This window comes from Oncorhynchus mykiss, chromosome 25 (assembly GCF_013265735.2).
Source record: "Oncorhynchus mykiss isolate Arlee chromosome 25, USDA_OmykA_1.1, whole genome shotgun sequence".
Classification (NCBI taxonomy): domain Eukaryota; kingdom Metazoa; phylum Chordata; class Actinopteri; order Salmoniformes; family Salmonidae; genus Oncorhynchus; species Oncorhynchus mykiss.
Window position 1 is genome coordinate 11,411,123 of NC_048589.1, and position 18,254 is coordinate 11,429,376.

Here is an 18,254-nt window from a genome sequence, read left to right on the forward strand (position 1 = left end):
AGGTACATTTGCAACCAAATTATTTTTGTGTGAGAAATCAATAATAGTTGCACACATAGGGTAACAGTGAGCAATGAGCAAGATAAGCATAGACGGGAAGTTGACAATAGCTTATTATTAGTGTAAATAACTGTATTTCTATGGTTGCAGTCCTCAAAGATTGAATTGCATTGAATTGAATTAATCAGATCCAATGATTTACCGCCCGTAGGGTGGGGTACCGCTAGTCATCATTATTATAATCACCATCTCAATCATTATCACCATACCATCATAGACTTATTCTTCTGTATCTGAGACTCATCTGACACTACCTTAGATATGGCAGTCTGCAACTCAATACACTGCCCCTGCATGGTGTTCAGCGTCCCCTGCATGTGGTTGATCGATTGCTTAACATCGTTCAGCAGGATCTGAATCTCAAGCCTGCAGGAAATCAGGTGGTTCAACATACTGAGATGACGAGAGGCTTCAGACCATGCCTATTGGACCATCTTTAGGATTCTTTCTCACTTAACACCAATCTTATTAGGAATGTAACTTTGTGCAGAAGATGTTACTATAGTGTTATTTAGAAGAAAAAAAGTGTACTTTGTCAGGCGCCAAAAGGGTGACGGCATGTCTCCCTGCTCCAGTGAGCTCTGCTGACAGGTCTTGCTCACTGTTGGGAGGAACGGGAGCCAAATTAGAGGTAAAATATCTATGGTTGTTCAGCAATGAAACATTCATGGCATAATGGGGATTGTTCTTCCTGTGAAAAGAATAAAAACAGCTGGGTTTACTTTCTCACTTTTAGATAATGTAATACAATCTTTAAACCCATCAGAAGTGTAGTGCTTACCTCCATGAAAATGTTGGTCCCTGTTATTTTGGGCGGCATTGTCCCAATGTTGACCACTAGTTCCAACTTGTGATGAGAAGGTCTTGATGAAACGATCAAGTCAACATTTTGTTAGACATTTCAGAGATAGCATTAACAGTTGTACATGAGACAGTGCTTCCAGATATTGAGGTATCTTCCTTCTGAGGTATGTAAAAAAAATCTGGTGTGTGAGTACTCACATGAAAGGTATCCATGATTCTTGGTCAGAAGCTGGAATTATTGCTACACAGCTTTCAGGCGACTTTATGTCTTGGGCCTGGATGAATCATTGAAATACAAGTAATAATGTGAATTTGTGATGCATAATTGTCATTGTAATTTGGAGTATTCCATCAAAGTTATTTTTTTGACAGTCAAAACAACTAACTCTTACGATTAATCACTTGACTTGAGTAATTTGAGTTAACGGAAATAGCTACTTTATATTCTGACCTAGACACTGACTTGTGCAATGCCTAATGCATAAACTATGCGTGTTATTGGCTCATCATAGTATATAGCCGAGGGTCTCATAGTCCAAAAACAGCATTGGCCATTGGACTGCTCAGTCAAAACAACACATTTACGATGAATCACTTGACTGGAGTAACTTGAGTTCGGGAAACTAAAACATTAAAAGTAGGCTATAGCTTGACGCATATTCTTACCTTGGACAAGCTATCCAAAAGGCCTAACCAGTCTTGCTTGAAGATACCGTTAGGCAGATAAAAGCGCGGTACGGTTTGAGACACGGTATTGTGAATCTGTCACACTGATATAAAAGCACGTTTTATTTATGATTTACACTGTAGAATGACCTGCAAGCCAATCAGAATCGAGTTTTAAACTACACCGTGGGTTCCATGGAACGTCACAAACATAATTGTCCACTTGCGTCACAGATTAAAGTCACTGAACATGGGTTTAATAGCTATATTGGCTATATGTACAGTAAATGCACATCGTGTTGAATTGAGATTACACCAACTGCACCACTGAAACTATTTAGCCTAATCCTTTGAGGATCATATGTCAAATGTCAGAATCATGGCACATGAAAACATAATGAAATTGACTGCAGATTATACAATTCACTGTGACACAATATCCATGTCATTTCAATTAAATTACGTTGAACCAACGTGGAATAAACATTGAATTGATTTATGTGCCCATTGGGAAGTGATCAAATCGAAATGATTGAATACATACAGTATTACAAAGAAAGAGATACAAAAATAGCTTCGAAAGGCTCGAAAAAGTCTAATTTCCCTGGGCCACCCAAAAGAAAAAATGTATGTACGCATTACTGTAAATCGTTTTGGATGAAAGCGTCTGCTTTCAAATCTTTGACTCTCACACATATTTACAATCTCGCGATGTTTATTTCTGGCGCTTTCACGTTGCGGGATTTCGTGAAGTAATTGATGCGCAGGAGAGCTTCATGAAATCAGCGACATTAGCGGTTCCAAATCGAGCAAAAAGCTTCAAATTAAAAGTCCATCGTTCACAAATTGTGGCATATTTTCTGTTTCAAGATGCGTTCTGTTAAGTTTCTCTGATCTCTGAAAAGTAATTTAGGTTTTCAATATTCTTTATTAAATAATATATGTAATAATAGTTTAATTTCCATTCCACTAGATGGCACTATCCCCTATGCTACTCCCTGTCAGGGGTCTGAGGATTCTGAAACAAAATAGTGTAGGCTCTTGAAACGCATCGGTGTGTTGGTAGATGTGCTGTACATTGTTATAAACACTTATTACACTGCTATAGACATTTATTATCAATGTCACTCCCTGTTATAAACACATATTACAGTATAAATGATGATCTGTGTAGAGCATGCCGATCCCACCACCAGGGTTGTGGGTTCGATTCCCGGGGAAACTCATACGTAAAATGTATGTGCAAATGACTGTAAGTCGCTTTGAATGAAAGCATCTGCTAAATGTCATATATTATGATTACATTGTTTAAACAACAGGCCTACAATGTGAAAGTCTATTGCTTTTTCAAATGAATATTTGTGTTGGAACTTGACATCAGTTGGAAAGGCAGCACATGTATCTGTTGAATTACTACCTGATTCAAAAGTTGTGGACAGAAATGTGGGTATACTATAATACAAGTAAAAAATAAAATAATGACAAGCACATCTTGTTCTTTTTGAATTCAGGTTTTATTAAGTCAGGGTAGCTTGGTGATCATGGCTACGTGTAACAGCATTGAGATCCCCTCTGGAAACAGAACTGAATTTAGTATTACTAAACCAATATACCCTCAACTATACAGACACACAGCAATGTAGTGCTGCTGACCTGGGTTCCAGACCCACTAGGGGAGTCACCCTACAGACCCACTAAGGGGCGGCACGTAGCCTCAAGTTTAGATCATTGGGCCAGTTACCGAAAGATTGCTGGCTCAAATACCGGAGCCGACAAAGTGAGAAAATAAGGCACTTGTGGGTGTCTCAGAGGGAGTTGGGATATGCAAAAAAACAACAATTGTGTGTAAGTTAAAATGCTCCATCATTCTTGTCAATGCAGGTTCGTAGTGTTGTAATACTGTTGTAATACTGTAGCTACTATTTGACTGGAGTTGGGTCTTGATAGGAGAGACTGAGTAAGGAGTAGTAAAGCCCCTGCCAACCAGGACCTCTCAACCCTCCTGCTCTAAGTCCTCTGTGAACTTCCTGACCTTGAACAAGACCTCCATGTTGACTGTGGGTTGGGTGGTGGATAGTGAGCACAGCATGTCAGACTGGAGGGCAGAGGGACACACACAGAAGACAAACAAAATCATGAGCATGGTTCAGAAATTACACAAATGTGAGAGTCAGTTTGAAATGCCTGGATGTGTATGTTGAAACAGCATGTTCCAGTATGTTTGTGAGCAGTGAATGTGAGTGTGTCTGTGCTGTGAATGTGTGTTTCTCACCATGCAGATGATGGGCTCCAGCAGCTTGTCGCTAGGCACATCCATCCAGGTCAATTCTATGGCCGCCGGGTCACCTGGCGAGCACGGGGTCAGAAGGTCATCCACCATCAACTGACTGGTGGCAAAGGATGTCCCTCGCACCTAGAGTACCATCACAAACAACAAAATATCTTAAAATCTCCTAAATTGTAGAGAAAGAGATACACATTTAGTGTGCTGTACAAGAGTGGACTTCAATAGTTACCATACAGTATTAGTAGAAACGTTTTGAATAAATCACAAATGACTGAAATGACAGTATAGACAGAGAGATAGTCCTATGTGTTCATCTTATTATATTTCTACAATGCCAAAACAGTGTGTGTTATTTGCAACAAAACTGTCCCTGTTTGTAAATAATTAACTCTGAGACGTCCGTAGGGATCTGAGCATGGTACTTTCAAGTTAGGCCTACCTTTCCACCCCAGACCGAGTAGGCCTACTGACGCAGAAAAATGTAAGCTTCAACTGCTGGCTAATCTTCTTCCTTGGCTTAACCCAACGAGAGGTCACAAGTGTTTCCCTAAAAGCTGTCTGGGTTTAAATGTATTTTATTGTACAGAATGTGAATAGCTTAATCAATTGATAGTGTCAGATTCGATTATATCCAAAGCAAATGAAACAACAATATCCCCATATGCATCAGAGTCACGTCTTTCCCAGTTATTCCTATTTTACATCTTGTTTCTAGCATTAAGAATCGCGGACCAAAGTGTTGTTATAGATAACTGTATATAATCACATCTGTTTAATTTTCCTCAAAATATTAAACTAATTGTGGGTAGGCCTGTACTTTTTGCCCTTTTCTTTAAGAAAAGGTAGGCCTATGGCATACCCTCTCATACACACTAACTTCAAGTCTTAACAGACACAGAGGTGGGCTATTTAAAGAGTGCATGGCGGGTGGAGGAATTGACTAACATACCTATGGATATAGCAGCCTATAGCCTAATTTCATCAGTCAAACCGGTAGGCCTGCCTCTTATTTCTTAAATAGGAAGAAATAGGCTCCAACACATATCCCTAATTAAAATGAAGACGTTTAAAATCAATGATGTTTACTCAAATTTGCCTACTTTCAGCACCATGAGCTGTCCATTTCCAATTGTTTGTGCCGTGGCTGCTGCTTCAAGTTTCAGCACCACAATGTAAGTTACTTGAATCTGACTTCTTGTGAGGTCAATAACTCTGATAAACCTTTTTTGATATCCTCAGAGGACCGTTATTATCATGTTTTAACCACTCCTTCATTATTACTGAAACACGATTCAAAGTGGTAAATATAAAGATCCAGTCCATAAAAAAATTGGAGGCCCCTTACACTTCAGTGTTGTGATGCAAAAATGCTAGCAAAATGTATAGCGCATGGAATTAAAAAGGTGTTGTCGGACATTATTCATTCTAATCAGACAGGATTTTTACATGGACAATATATTGGAGATCATATACAGCAAGTACTGCAACCAATAGAACACTATGAAAAATCAGGGAAACCAGGCCTGCTATTCATAGCTGACTTTTAAAAGGCTTTTCATAAAGTATGCCTGGAGTTCATATATTAATGCCTGGAACATTTAAATTTTGGACAATCTCTTATAAAATGGGTTAAAATCATGTATAGTAACCCTAGGTGAAAAATAGTTGTACGGATGTACGCTGAGAGTCGGGAAGCAAGTTCAGGGAATGAATACATTTAATTAATAAATAAATGAACAAAACAAGGAACACAAACAGCGCACTGACATGAAACAGCAACAATGACTAATGGGGGTAGAAACCAAAGGGAGGGACATATAAAGGGCAGGTAATCAAGGAGGTGATGGAGTCCAGGTGAGTGTCATAATGCGTGTAAGGCTGGTGACAGGTGTGCGCCATAACGAACAGCCTGGTGACCTAGAGGCCGGAGAGGTAGCACATGTGACAATAGTAAATAATGGCTACTTCTCATAAAAGAAGGTTGTCCACTATCGGCATATCTATTTATTATGGCCATCGAAAAGTTAGCTATTAAAATCCGATCCTACAATAATATCAAGGGATTAGAAATCCCACCACCTGCCAACCCCTCTTTACACTGCTGCTACTCTCTGTTCATCATATATGCATAGTCACTTTAACCATATTTACATGTACATTCTACCTCAATCAGCCTGACTAACCGGTGTCTGTATGTAGCCTCGCTAGTTTTATAGCCTCACTACTGTTTTTTTCACTGTCTTCTTACTGTTGTTTTTATTTCTTAACCTACCTATTGTTCACCTAATACCTTTTTTTGCACTATTGGTTAGAGCCTGTAAGTAAGCATTTCACTGCGGTATTCGGCGCATGTGACAAATATACTTTGATTTGATTCATGCTGTTCTGTGCTGATGGCTGTTGGAGAGGGCAGCGGCAGCTGAGTGAGATGGGGCCTTTTATGGCCCTGCCTCTGGGAGCCTGTCTGCTTGTGACATGATGAGAGAGTGAGAGGGCCTTCCTGTAAGATATTTTGTGCTACAAACATACTTCTATTTGAAGAGGTTTTTGACCATTCAGGGACCTACTATCAAACAGTCATGAAATCATAAAAAATGATTGTCTACACAAAAGAATGTGAATGTGGTCACCCCAATTTTTTTTTGCCAAGTTATATGCATGAAAATAAAGATGCTTTAAAATATGTGACATTTTGGAGAGATTTTTGGACAGTATAGGGGCCTCCTAGGCCTTGTTATGGATACATGTCTATTTAGATAGGTTGGTATAAGATATCTGCTCCATTTTTGGGTCCCATGTTGACAAGATGTTGGGGAATCACTGGAGGGAAATATTGACCAACTGAGCATCTCAGTGTACATCTCAATAAACACAATAGGTGTTTTGTTACATTTCAGTATTCTGTGAAATATTTAAAGTGTCATATTGGGATGCAAACTCAAAAATGTAAACTCTATCTGACATGTTACTGTTTTCTTATTTTTAAGCCCCTGACCATGTGTGTGAGGTGTATACAGGATGTACATAAATGGGCATAAACACGTGGCACAGAAGATAAAATATTGACATTTAGGAATTGAAAATGCATCTAAATATATTTCGTTGTGTCTTTTTTTGTTTCTAATATTTTTTATTAAACACACAAGAATGGTGTATAGGTGGTATACAAGACAGGTATACAATTCTTATCTAAACATAAAAGAGCATACAGGAACAACAAGACCCAGAGTTCTGGGTGCAGAACAAATAATACAAAACACGACATACAAAACAAGGACACGTAGAAAGAAAGAGGGAAGATGTCCCCCATATCCCCCCCCCCCCCCTCCCAACTGCTCGGGTGGCAGGGCCAGCACATGCTGCCCAAAGGTAGATTAAAATATTACAATTGAGAGTGCGTTAATAAGTACAAATTCACAGCGCCGACTCGTCCAAGTAGGAGAGGAAAGGCTGCCAGATTTGATCAAATGTTGATAATTTATTGTTCAGAATATATCTAATTCTTTCTAAGTGTACAGTATTTGCCAATTCACTGAGCCATAATTTGGTAGAGGGCGCTTCCCTCCTCTTCCAAAACAACAAGATTAGTTTTTTTGCCGAGATGAGACCGTACGAGATTAGTTGTTTTTGGGGGTTGGTTAATCCGTTTAGGGACTCAGTCTCCAAAACTTCAGAGAGGATCCCAAAAATTCCACTCCAATAACCATGCAAGCTAGAGCATAGGGCAAAGCAGTGGAGTAGTGTACCCTGCGTAGCCTGACATTTATCACATGTATGGGATGTGTCAGGAAATATCCTATGCAGTTTAGTTTTGGAATAGTGTAATCTGTGTAAAACCTTGAATTGTATGAGACGATGTCTGGAATTAATGGAGCATGTGTGGATATACTCCAAGCTCTCTTCCCAGTCTGCCATCGAGATGTCAGTCCCTAGTTCTTCCTCCCATTTTGCCTTGATGGCATCAGTGGAAGGTGTGCTAACAGATTGAAAAGCATCATATAGACACGATATCAGTTTATCGGAGGTGGGGCATATTTTTATGCATCCGTCAAACATGGAAGGTTTGGCATTCCCAAATGTTGGGAGGTGTTTCCTAACGTAGTCTCTAATTTGTAGGTATCTGAAAAAATTACTTCTGGGAAGGTTATAAGTTTCCCTCAGCAACTCAAAGGAAGCAAAGGTCCCTTCTATGTATAAATCCCCTATGGTACTTATCCCCAACTCTCCCCATCGCTCAAAGGTGTTATCAAGGTTAGAAGGGGCAAAGGAGGGATTCCTGGCGACAGGGAGCATGAATGACATTGGTCTAAGCTCAAAGTGGACTTTCATTTGCTTCCAGATTCGGACTGTGCTATGTATGATAGGATTGTTACAATAAAGTGACATCTCCAGATTGACAGGTGACAAAATCACAGCGCCAATAGAGAAGGGGTGACACTCCTCACGCTCCATACTAAGCCAGCTGGATGCCGGAAGTACGTCATCCAGCAGAAACGTAACAATGCGGAGGTTAGCGGCCCAGTAATAAAATATAAAATTTGGGAGAGACAATCCTCCTTCCATCTTGGATTTACAGAGGTGTTTTTTACCTATCCTGTGTGTTTTATAATCCCAGATGAAAGGATTGATAATTGAGTCCAGTTGTTTGTTTTTTTTTGCGACCGTATGGGCATTAATTCACTCTTGTTCCAATTTATTCTGTATCCCGAGAAGGTACCAAACAAATTGATCACATCAAGAATAGCTGGGATACTAGCCTGGGGTTCTGTTACATAGAGGAGGATGTCATCTGCGTATAGGGAGATCTTATTTATAGTATCTTTAGTATTATAGCCGTGTATTGCTGCATGAGATCTAATCGTCTGAGCGAGCGGTTCGATAATTAGGGCGAAGAGCATAGGCGACAGTGCACAACCCTGCCTTGTCCCCCTGTTGAGGTTAAATCAGGGCGACAATGATTGGTTAGTGAGTATTCTGGCACAGGGGTTCCTATATAAAAGCTGGATCCAATTTATGAACCTATCTCCAATATTACATTTCTGTAGGACCTTGAATAGATAGGGCCACTCAACTTGGTCAAAGGCCTTTTCGGCGTCAAGAGATATGACGGCAAGGTCCACGTTGGGTAACCTCTGAGAATACATAATATTGAAGAGGCGCCTGAGATTGAAGAATGAGTTTCTGTTAGGGATAAAGCCGGTCTGATCCGAATGGACCAATTTGCTAATTAAAGTGCTAAGCCTGTTAGCCAGAGTTTTTGCTAAAATCTTTTGGTCTGTATTAAGGAGAGATATTGGTCTGTATGACCCTACCTCTTCTGGATCTTTACCCTTCTTATGTATAACTGTAATGAACGCTTCGCCCAATTTTTCAGTTTTTGATTTGTTAAAAAAGTTTGAAATATCCAATAAATGTCGTTCCACTTCATGATTGTGTCCCACTTGTTGTTGATTCTTCACCAAAAAATACAGTTTTATATCTTCATGTTTGAAGCCTGAAATGTGGCAAAAGGTCGCAAAGTTCAAGGGGGCCGAATACTTTCGCAAGGCACTGTACATACATACACACATACATACATACATATAGATACACATACGTATATATACATATATATACATACACACACACACACACACACACACACACACACACACACACACATATACATACATATACATGTATGTATACATACCCACACAAAAAAATCATATATAAAAATATATATTTAAAGAATATGTATATACATCCATATGCACATACAAACATTCATACCCCAGAATAACAATCTACACTGATTTAAAATATACACATACATAATACTAAAATGCTAAGAGAAAATAGTAATAAAGTACAAATAGTAATTATATGTACGCACACCTACACAGACATAAGCACTACAGAGGGCTGGTGGGACTCTAGTCGGGAGAGAGAGGCCCACGGCCAGACAAAGGCAGAACGGCACAAAACATCAACCTGCTAACCAGGTGTCTGCCCCCTCCCAACCATCACCCCCAGTCCCCTGCAAGCAATAAATACATGGTATGGTAGTAAGAATAATGTAAGGATTGTAAAATAAATAACGAAACAAAACAAAAGTGGGGGAATATAAGTATATCCGTCCGAAGGTGTCAGTGATCAAACCTGGAAGTAAAAAATATGCATCGCTCTGAGCACAGCCGGGATGAAAGTGAATGTAACGTTCATTGAGAGCTCTGACCGCCATCCATTGGTCTGCTCAGCGTCTTACATGTTCGGTAGCCCTTGTTGAGCCCGTTTAATACGTTTTCACCCAATATGGTATAGTATGGATTCGAGTCCATGAGCAGACCCTAACACGCAATAACAAGGCACTCTAACCTGTACGGGGGATTGGTGTATATCCCCGGATAAACTTCTCTGCGTCCAAAACCGAGGAGAGCCAAATCTTCTCACCGGAAGGCGGGGTAATTCTTAGTCTTGCAGGGAAGAGTAAGGCTGGGCGAAGATGGAGTTTGTAGAGTTTGGTCATGACATCTCTGTAGTCGGCGCGATGCTTTGCCACATCGGGCGCATAATCCTCATAGACACGGAATGGATGCCCTTTATGTGACAGGTTGCCCCTCATTCGAGCTTCACGCAGGATAAGATCCTTGGTCTTGAAACTGTGACAACAGATGATTACTGGGCGAGGACGTTTGCCCGGTCCAGGCACTGGGACAAGGGAGCGATGTGCGCGGTCCAGCTGGGGATCCGAATCCAAAACATCCGATCCCATTGCATCCTTCAATAGCTTGGCGAAGAAGTCGGTGGGGCGAGAGCCCGCCTCTACCCCCTCTGCCAGACCAACAACGCGAAGGTTATTACGTCTGGATCGGCCCTCCAGGTCCACCACTTTCACAGAAAGCGTCTGCACAGTATCCTGCAATGACGTGCATAGCTTATCTAACTCGTCGATCCTACCAGCGTTGAATTCAGAAGCTTTCTCAAGGTCCACAATACTCTGGCCATGCGAAGCGACCGTTCGAATGATGCTCTCGATTTTGGTGTCCAGTTCAGCAATAGAGGCCTTAAGATCCTCAGCTATAGCAACACGTAGCTCCCCCAAAGCCCGGGTAAGTTCTGTAAGTGTCACGTTGTTGCATGTGCCTCCCGCCATGTCTGTCTCGTTGTTTAGTGGGGAGTAGGCCTCCGCTGTGGATTTATTGTCCTTTGGTCGCTTATTACTCGGCATTTTCATATAGAAAGTTACCTTGTATTAGAAAGAAACGTTTGTTGTAAAAAGTGCCATAAAGTAGGTTAAATTAGATTATTTCGCAAAAAAGTTGCAGGAGCCTCTCACGCACAGCCGTTCACTCCAACATGCTAGCTCCGCCCCCCGTTGTGTCTTTTTTTAACAAGGCAAGGTTAATTAAGAACAAATTCTTATTTTCAATGATGGCCTAGGAACAGTGCAGAACTGAGAGCAGAACGACAGATTTGTACCTTGTCAACTCGGGGGTTTGAACTTGCAACCTTCAGGTTACTAGTCCAACGCTCTAACCACTAGGCTACCCTGCCGCCATCTATGTAATACATAAATAAAATGTTTTTGTTTTGTTTAAATATGTGTATAAAATATACTTTCCTGTACAGTAAGTAAATGTAAGAAATCCAGAAAGCATGAAAAAATGTTTTTGTAATGTCTAAAATAAAATATATGCATATAATATTTATTTGTCTGTACAGTAAGTAACGTAAATGCAGAAGCAATAAGAATTGTAAATGATGATAGAACACATCAAATTCATGTGAACATGAGGACACAAAGGAGATATTTAATTAATAGATCATATTTTAATACATTTTTAATGCTGAAAAAAATCAATGTATGGCAAATTCAATTTGGGAAAATGGCCTGTTGGACAAAAATGAAAAATAGTTAACATCCTTGCTACTTCAGCCATTTGCTATGTTAAAGTCAAATCACAGTTAATGATGAATGGATACAATTTGGAAAGATTTTCCAGAGTCATACCTCAGTAGTGTAGAGTGTCAGGTGGCACAACCATTGGTGCCATGAGGTCAAAGTGTGAAGGAGGGAGCAAGCCAGAGAGCTGTCTAGGAAGCAGTCCAGCCCCATGGCTTGGAGGCTTTGAGTTGTAATGCATTGTGGGGTATCTGCTGCCCCATAGACCTGCTGGCAGTGGGAAAGGTGTTAGCGAGGAGACCACCAGGGACATCTATGATTGGCTGACACAGTCTTGGTTAAACCACATGTATTCTAAAGCAATATTCACCTGCTTTCATAGAGTAGGGATTCACTCCTTTGGGGACACTGCCAGTGTTCCCCTGATATCCATGTGTCCCCATCGGTGGAGGTGGTGGTACACACTTGTTCTGTAAAACACATCAACACATTTTCCAAATTGTTGGTAATATTAGCACAGTTGAAATACAATGGTTGTTCACTGTTTTTAATTGAATTTAATTTAAGTGTGTACTTCAGCCTTGGGCTCAGTTTTGTTAACCCATCTGTGCAGAGTTGGATCCCAGACAATCTGAGGAAGAAGAGATTAGCAATGTGAAGCAAGCCACAATTTATTTTTATTTTTTAAATCCACTCAATTGTCTCTACATAGAATATAGTGTTAATAACCAGTTCCTTACAGATCTGTCTTTGTCCTCAGGTAGATGAACCTCCTTCTTGTTAGCTCTTCCACTCCCAAAGACCCAGCTGAGCCAGCCTCCACTGTTATTGTGAACAGCAGGGGTCTCGGGCTCAGCCACCGGCCGGGTGCCAGTCTGGAACTGAGGGTTGGCATCGGAGTGTTCCGGCTTGGTGATGGACATCATAGCAGGATGCTCAACATATCTAAGTCGGACATCTGTAATAAGTGGGAGAAGTCAGGCCACTCTGCTCATGTCACCATACAGAACAATTACTAGCTGACAGGTAGGAACGTCTTGCTCTGATACTCTGTTTACAACCCAATCTTAACCTACATGCAGTCACAGGGATTACTGGGAGGTTACTCCAGGACTCTGCCACCGCATTGTTTTGGTTGCAAAATTAACAATTCCCTGCATATTATGTGAGGGCTTACAAATGTGACCAATCACCAAACTATTTCTGCATAAAATAGTCACATCACAATATTATCGCATAGAACTGACAATTACCACAGTACAAAAAGAGGGCTCGCAATTTCAACCAATCACCGCACATTTACTGCATAATATGGTTCAATCAAGCGACACATCAACACAGTTTTTTCCCTTGTCAGTGCATTTTTGCAACAAATTGGACAAAACAATTGCATATTGCAATGCAAAATGTCATAATTGTCGCTGCAAAATCTAGCATATTTATCCGCAAATATGAAAAAAATCCATGTGAAATCCTGGAGAGATTCACTGGAGTATGAAAATGTATAGACTCACTACTGTACGTCGCTCTGGATAACAGTGTCTGCTAATGACTCAAATGTAAAAGTACAATGGAGCTAAACATTTTTATGTAGAAAATGCATGAAAGTATTACAGCTATACACTCACATGAGCCATACATTTGATCTATCACAACTTATTCTCACAATAGTAATTTCTTTACTAATTAGGTAAGGTTAAGTGACCTCTTCTCTTGGAATAGAAATCCACAGGTGGAGTACACGCTCCACCATCCCATTTCCACAGTGGTGCCAACATGGGGATGATGGAAGGTGGTTGTGGATGAATGTTTTCATTCTTCACAGGGACACTGGCTGTGAGGAGGATCTCCTCCCTCTCTTCAGGGATGAGGCCTGATGCTCGGAAGATCCCCTCCCTCTGTGCAGGGACACTGGCTGTTTGGAGGATACCCTCCCTTGTTGGCGGGATGAGGCCTGATGCTCGGAGGATCTCCTCCCTCTGTGCAGGGACACTGGCTGTTTGGAGGATACCCTCCCTCTGTGATGGGATGAGGCCTGATGCTCGGAGGATCTCCTCCCTCTGTTCAGTGATGCTGGCTGCTGAGAGAATCCCATCCCTCTGTGCTGGGACACTGGCTGTTCGGACATTCCCCTCCCTCTGTGGCGGGATGAGGCCTGATGCTCGGAGGATCTCCTCCCTCTCAGCAGGGACACTGGCCTTTGGGACGATCCCCTCCCTGTGTGCAGGGACGCTGACCATTGGAACGATTCCCTTCCTCTGCGCAGTGACACTGGCCATCAGGTGGATCAACTCCTTTTGTGCAGGTATGAGGCCTGATGCTCTGAGGATCTTCTTCTTCAGCACAGTGATAGAAGCTGCTGGAAGAATTCCCTCCCTCTGTTCAGTGATGCTGGCTGCTGAGAGAATCCCACCCCTCTGTGCTGGGACACTGGCTGTTCGGACATTCCCCTCCCTCTGTGGCGGGATGAGGCCTGATGCTCGGAGGATCTCCAACCTCTCAGCAGGGACACTAGCCTTTTGGACGATCCCCTCCTTGTGCGCAGGGACGCTGACCATTGGGACGATTCCCTTCCTCTGCGCAGTGACACTGGCCATCAGGTGGATCAACTCCTTTTGTGCAGAAATGAGGCCTGATGCTCGGAGGATCTTCTCCTTTCGCACAGTGACAGTAGCTGCAGTAGCTGCTGGAAGAATCCCCTCCCTCTGTGCAGGGACACTGGCTGTGAGGCGGATGTCCTCCCTCTCTTCAGGGATGAGGCCTGATGCTCGGAAGATCTCCTCCCTCTGCACAGTGATGTTAGCTGCTGGGAGAATCCCCTTCCTCTGTGAAGGGACACTGGCTGTTTGGAGGATACCCTCCCTCTGTGACAGGATGAGGCCTGATGCTCGGAGCATTTCCTCCCTCTGTGACGGGATGAGGCCTGATGCTCGGAGGATCTCCTCCCTCTGCACAGCAAATTCGGCTGCTGTGGTGATCTGCAGGTATAAATAGAGCATAAATTAATTCCCTAAAAAATCAACCACTTGGAATCTATAACATCATTACACTGAGTGTATTAAACATTAAGAACACCTTCTCTTTCAGTGACATAGACAAAGCAGGTGAAAGCTATAATCCCTTATTGATGTGAATTGTTAAATCTTTTTCTCAGTGTAGATGAAGGGGGGGGGGGGGGGGGGGGGGGGGGGGGCAGGTTAAAGAATGATTTTTTAGACAATTGAGACATGGATTGTGTATGTGTGTCATTCAGAGGGTGAATGGGCAAGACCAAAGATTTAAGTCCCTTTGAACAGAGTATGGTAGTATGTGCCAGGTGCACCGGTTTAGGTCAAGAACTGCAATGCTGTTGGGTTTTTCAGCTCAACAGTTTTCCCTGAGTATCAACAATGGTCCACCACCAAAGGGGGGAAACTCAATAGGAAGGTGTTGTTAATGTTTTGTTCACTCAGTGTAGATCAATCCCTAGCATATACTTCCATTTGCATGTGTACTGATACTGATAATGTTATCTACAATATATTATAATACCGTAAGTCTCCCTGCTGCAGGGGCATTTCCTCCTACAATTTTGAGCTGATTTTCTTCACTTTAGCAATATTTTGTATCTTTGTTAATTTTAATTGTAATTGTGTTTGGAAAGGTACTGTTACTACAGGAGATGATGCTATCATAAAGCATTTGATGTAAGTATGTAGGACAATTACCCATAATGCTCACTGACTGAACATTCAAAATTACCATGGCAATTATTGACGCATTCACATGCTTTCGGAAACTTGGAACCTCAGAGTTAAAATGAATGTAAGTTATTAGCGTAGAGCTTCCTACTGGTTGATTCTGATACTTCACAAGTGGGAAACCTGAAATCCTCATTCCATAACGAGGTTAGCGAGTCAGAGAGTCAGAAATGTCAGAATTTTCTAGTTCCGACTTGAAGGGCCTTCTATGATGTAGGGCAGGTCAGTAACCAAATGATTTTACTGTCCCCAGTCGCACACAGACTTTTATGGTCACACAAGTTGCCACTCATTCAAAATGAGTAGCCTAACAATCATTTACGTGGCCCCAGGTACATTTGCAACCAAATTATTTTTGTGTGAGAAATCAATAATAGTTGCACACATAGGGTAACAGTGAGCAATGAGCAAGATAAGCATAGACGGGAAGTTGACAATAGCTTATTATTAGTGTAAATAAACTGTATTTCTATGGTTGCAGTCCTCAAAGATTGAATTGCATTGAATTGAATTAATCAGATCCAATGATTTACCGCCCGTAGGGTGGGGTACCGCTAGTCATCATTATTATAATCACCATCTCAATCATTATCACCATACCATCATAGACTTATTCTTCTGTATCTGAGACTCATCTGACACTACCTTAGATATGGCAGTCTGCAACTCAATACACTGCCCCTGCATGGTGTTCAGCGTCCCCTGCATGTGGTTAATCGATTGCTTAACATCGTTCAGCAGGATCTGAATCTCAAGCCTGCAAGAAATCAGGTGGTTCAACATACTGAGATGACGAGAGGCTTCAGACCATGCCCATTGGACCATCTTTAGGATTCTTTCTCACTTAACACCAATCTTATTAGGAATGTAACTTTGTGCAGAAGACGTTACTATAGTGTTATTTAGAAGAAAAAAAGTGTACTTTGTCAGGCGCCAAAAGGGTGATGGGATGTCTCCCTGCTCCAGTGAGCTCTGCTGACAGGTCTTGCTCACTGTTGGAGGAACGGGAGCCAAATTAGAGGAAAAATATCTATGGTTGTTCAGCAATGAAACATTCATGGCATAATGGGGATTGTTCTTCCCTGTGAAAATAATAAAAACAGCTGGGGTTTACTTTCTCACTTTTAGATAATGTAATACAATCTTTGAACCCATCAGAAGTGTAGTGCTTACCTCCATGAAAATGTTGGTCCCTGTTATTTTGGGCGGCATTGTCCCAATGTTGACCACTAGTTCCAACTTGTGATGAGAAGGTCTTGATGAAACGATCAAGTCAACATTTTGTTAGATTTTTCAGATAGCATTAACAGTTGTACATGAGACAGTGCTTCCAGATATTGAGGTATCTTCCTTCTGAGGTATGTAAAAAAAATCTGGTGTGTGAGTACTCACATGAAAGGTATCCATGATTCTTGGTCAGAAGCTGGAATTATTGCTACACAGCTTTCAGGCGACTTTATGTCTTGGGCCTGGATGAATCATTGAAATACAAGTAATAATGTGAATTTGTGATGCATAATTGCCATTGTAATTTGGAATATTCCATCAAAGTTATTTTTTTTGACAGTCAAAACAACTAACTCTTACGATTAATCACTTGACTTGAGTAATTTGAGTTAACGGAAATAGCTACTTTATATTCTGACCTAGACACTGACTTGTGCAATGCCTAATGCATAAACTATGCGTGTTATTGGCTCATCATAGTATATAGCCGAGGGTCTCATAGTCCAAAAACAGCATTGGCCATTGGACTGCTCAGTCAAAACAACAAATTTACGATGAATCACTTGACTGGAGTAACTTGAGTTCGGGAAACTAAAACATTAAAAGTAGGCTATAGCTTGACGCATATTCTTACCTTGGACAAGCTATCCAAAAGGCCTAACCAGTCTTGCTTGAAGATACCGTTAGGCAGATAAAAGCGCGGTACGGTTTGAGACACGGTATTGTGAATCTGTCACACTGATATAAAAGCACGTTTTCATTTATGATTTACACTGTAGAATGACCTGCAAGCCAATCAGAATCGAGTTTTAAACTACACCGTGGGTTCCATGGAACGTCACAAACATAATTGTCCACTTGCGTCACAGATTAAAGTCACTGAACATGGGTTTAATAGCTATATTGGCTATATGTACAGCAAATGCACATCGTATTGAATTGAGATTACACCGACTGCACCACTGAAACTATTTAGCCTAATCCTTTGAGGATCATATGTCAAATGTCAGAATCATGGCACATGAAAACATAATGAAATTGACTGCAGATTATACAATTCACTGTGACACAATATCCATGTAATTTCAATTAAATTACGTTGAACCAACGTGGAATAAACATGGAATTGATTTATGTGCCCATTGGGAAGTGATCAAATCGAAATGATTGAATACATACAGTATTACAAAGAAAGAGATACGAAAGGCTCGAAAAAGTCTAATTTCCCTGGGCCACCCAAAAGAAAAATGTATGTACGCATTACTGTAAATCGTTTTGGATGAAAGCGTCTGCTTTCAAATCTCCGACTCTCACACATATTTACAATCTCGCGATGTTTTTTCAGGCGCTTTCACGTTGCGGGATTTCGTGAAGTAATTGATGCGCAGGAGAGCTTCATGAAATCAGCGACATTAACGGTTCCAAATCGAGCAAAAAGCTTCAAATTAAAAGTCCATCGTTCACAAATTGTGGCATATTTTATGTTTCAAGATGCGTTCTGTTAAGTTTCTCTGATCTCAGTAATTTAGGTTTTCAATATTCTTTATTAAATAATATCTGGAATAATAGTTTAATTTCCTTTCCA

At 41.1% G+C, this 18,254-nt stretch overlaps 2 protein-coding genes across 3 annotated transcripts in view; both read right to left on the reverse strand.

The window, feature by feature from the left end:
- Positions 1 to 401: 401 nt before the first annotated feature.
- LOC118944219 (titin-like) lies at positions 402 to 14,834 on the reverse strand. Its single transcript, XM_036962545.1, has 7 exons — positions 13,408 to 14,834; positions 12,443 to 12,660; positions 12,277 to 12,333; positions 12,073 to 12,172; positions 11,811 to 11,972; positions 842 to 1,139; positions 402 to 661 (listed from the first exon to the last, which is right to left on the reverse strand). The coding sequence occupies exons 1-5, from the start codon at positions 14,699 to 14,701 to the stop codon at positions 11,812 to 11,814; spliced, it is 1,830 nt and encodes a 609-aa protein (XP_036818440.1). The 5' UTR covers positions 14,702 to 14,834; the 3' UTR covers positions 402 to 661; positions 842 to 1,139; position 11,811.
- Positions 14,835 to 15,765: 931 nt separating this feature from the next.
- Positions 15,766 to 18,254, reverse strand: part of LOC118944216 — a 28,484-nt gene continuing 25,995 nt past the window's right edge. For both annotated transcript variants that reach the window (XM_036962538.1, XM_036962537.1), the window contains 2 exons: positions 16,616 to 16,911; positions 15,766 to 16,434 (listed from right to left, as the gene is read on the reverse strand). The gene's annotated coding sequence lies outside the window, so the exon portion shown is untranslated. The remainder of the gene's footprint in view (positions 16,435 to 16,615; positions 16,912 to 18,254) is intronic.

Bases quoted from the DNA above. Each gene is read 5' to 3' on its own strand.
- LOC118944219 (XM_036962545.1), bottom strand. From the start codon at position 14,701: ATGCTCTATTTATACCTGCAGATCACCACAGCAGCCGAATTTGCTGTG. The intron at 12,173-12,276 runs GTACACACTTAA...TGTGTTTTACAG, and splicing joins AAACTGAGCCCAAGGCTGAA to AACAAGTGTGTACCACCACC. The intron at 11,973-12,072 runs GTGAATATTGCT...TCCCACTGCCAG, and splicing joins TCCCTACTCTATGAAAGCAG to CAGGTCTATGGGGCAGCAGA.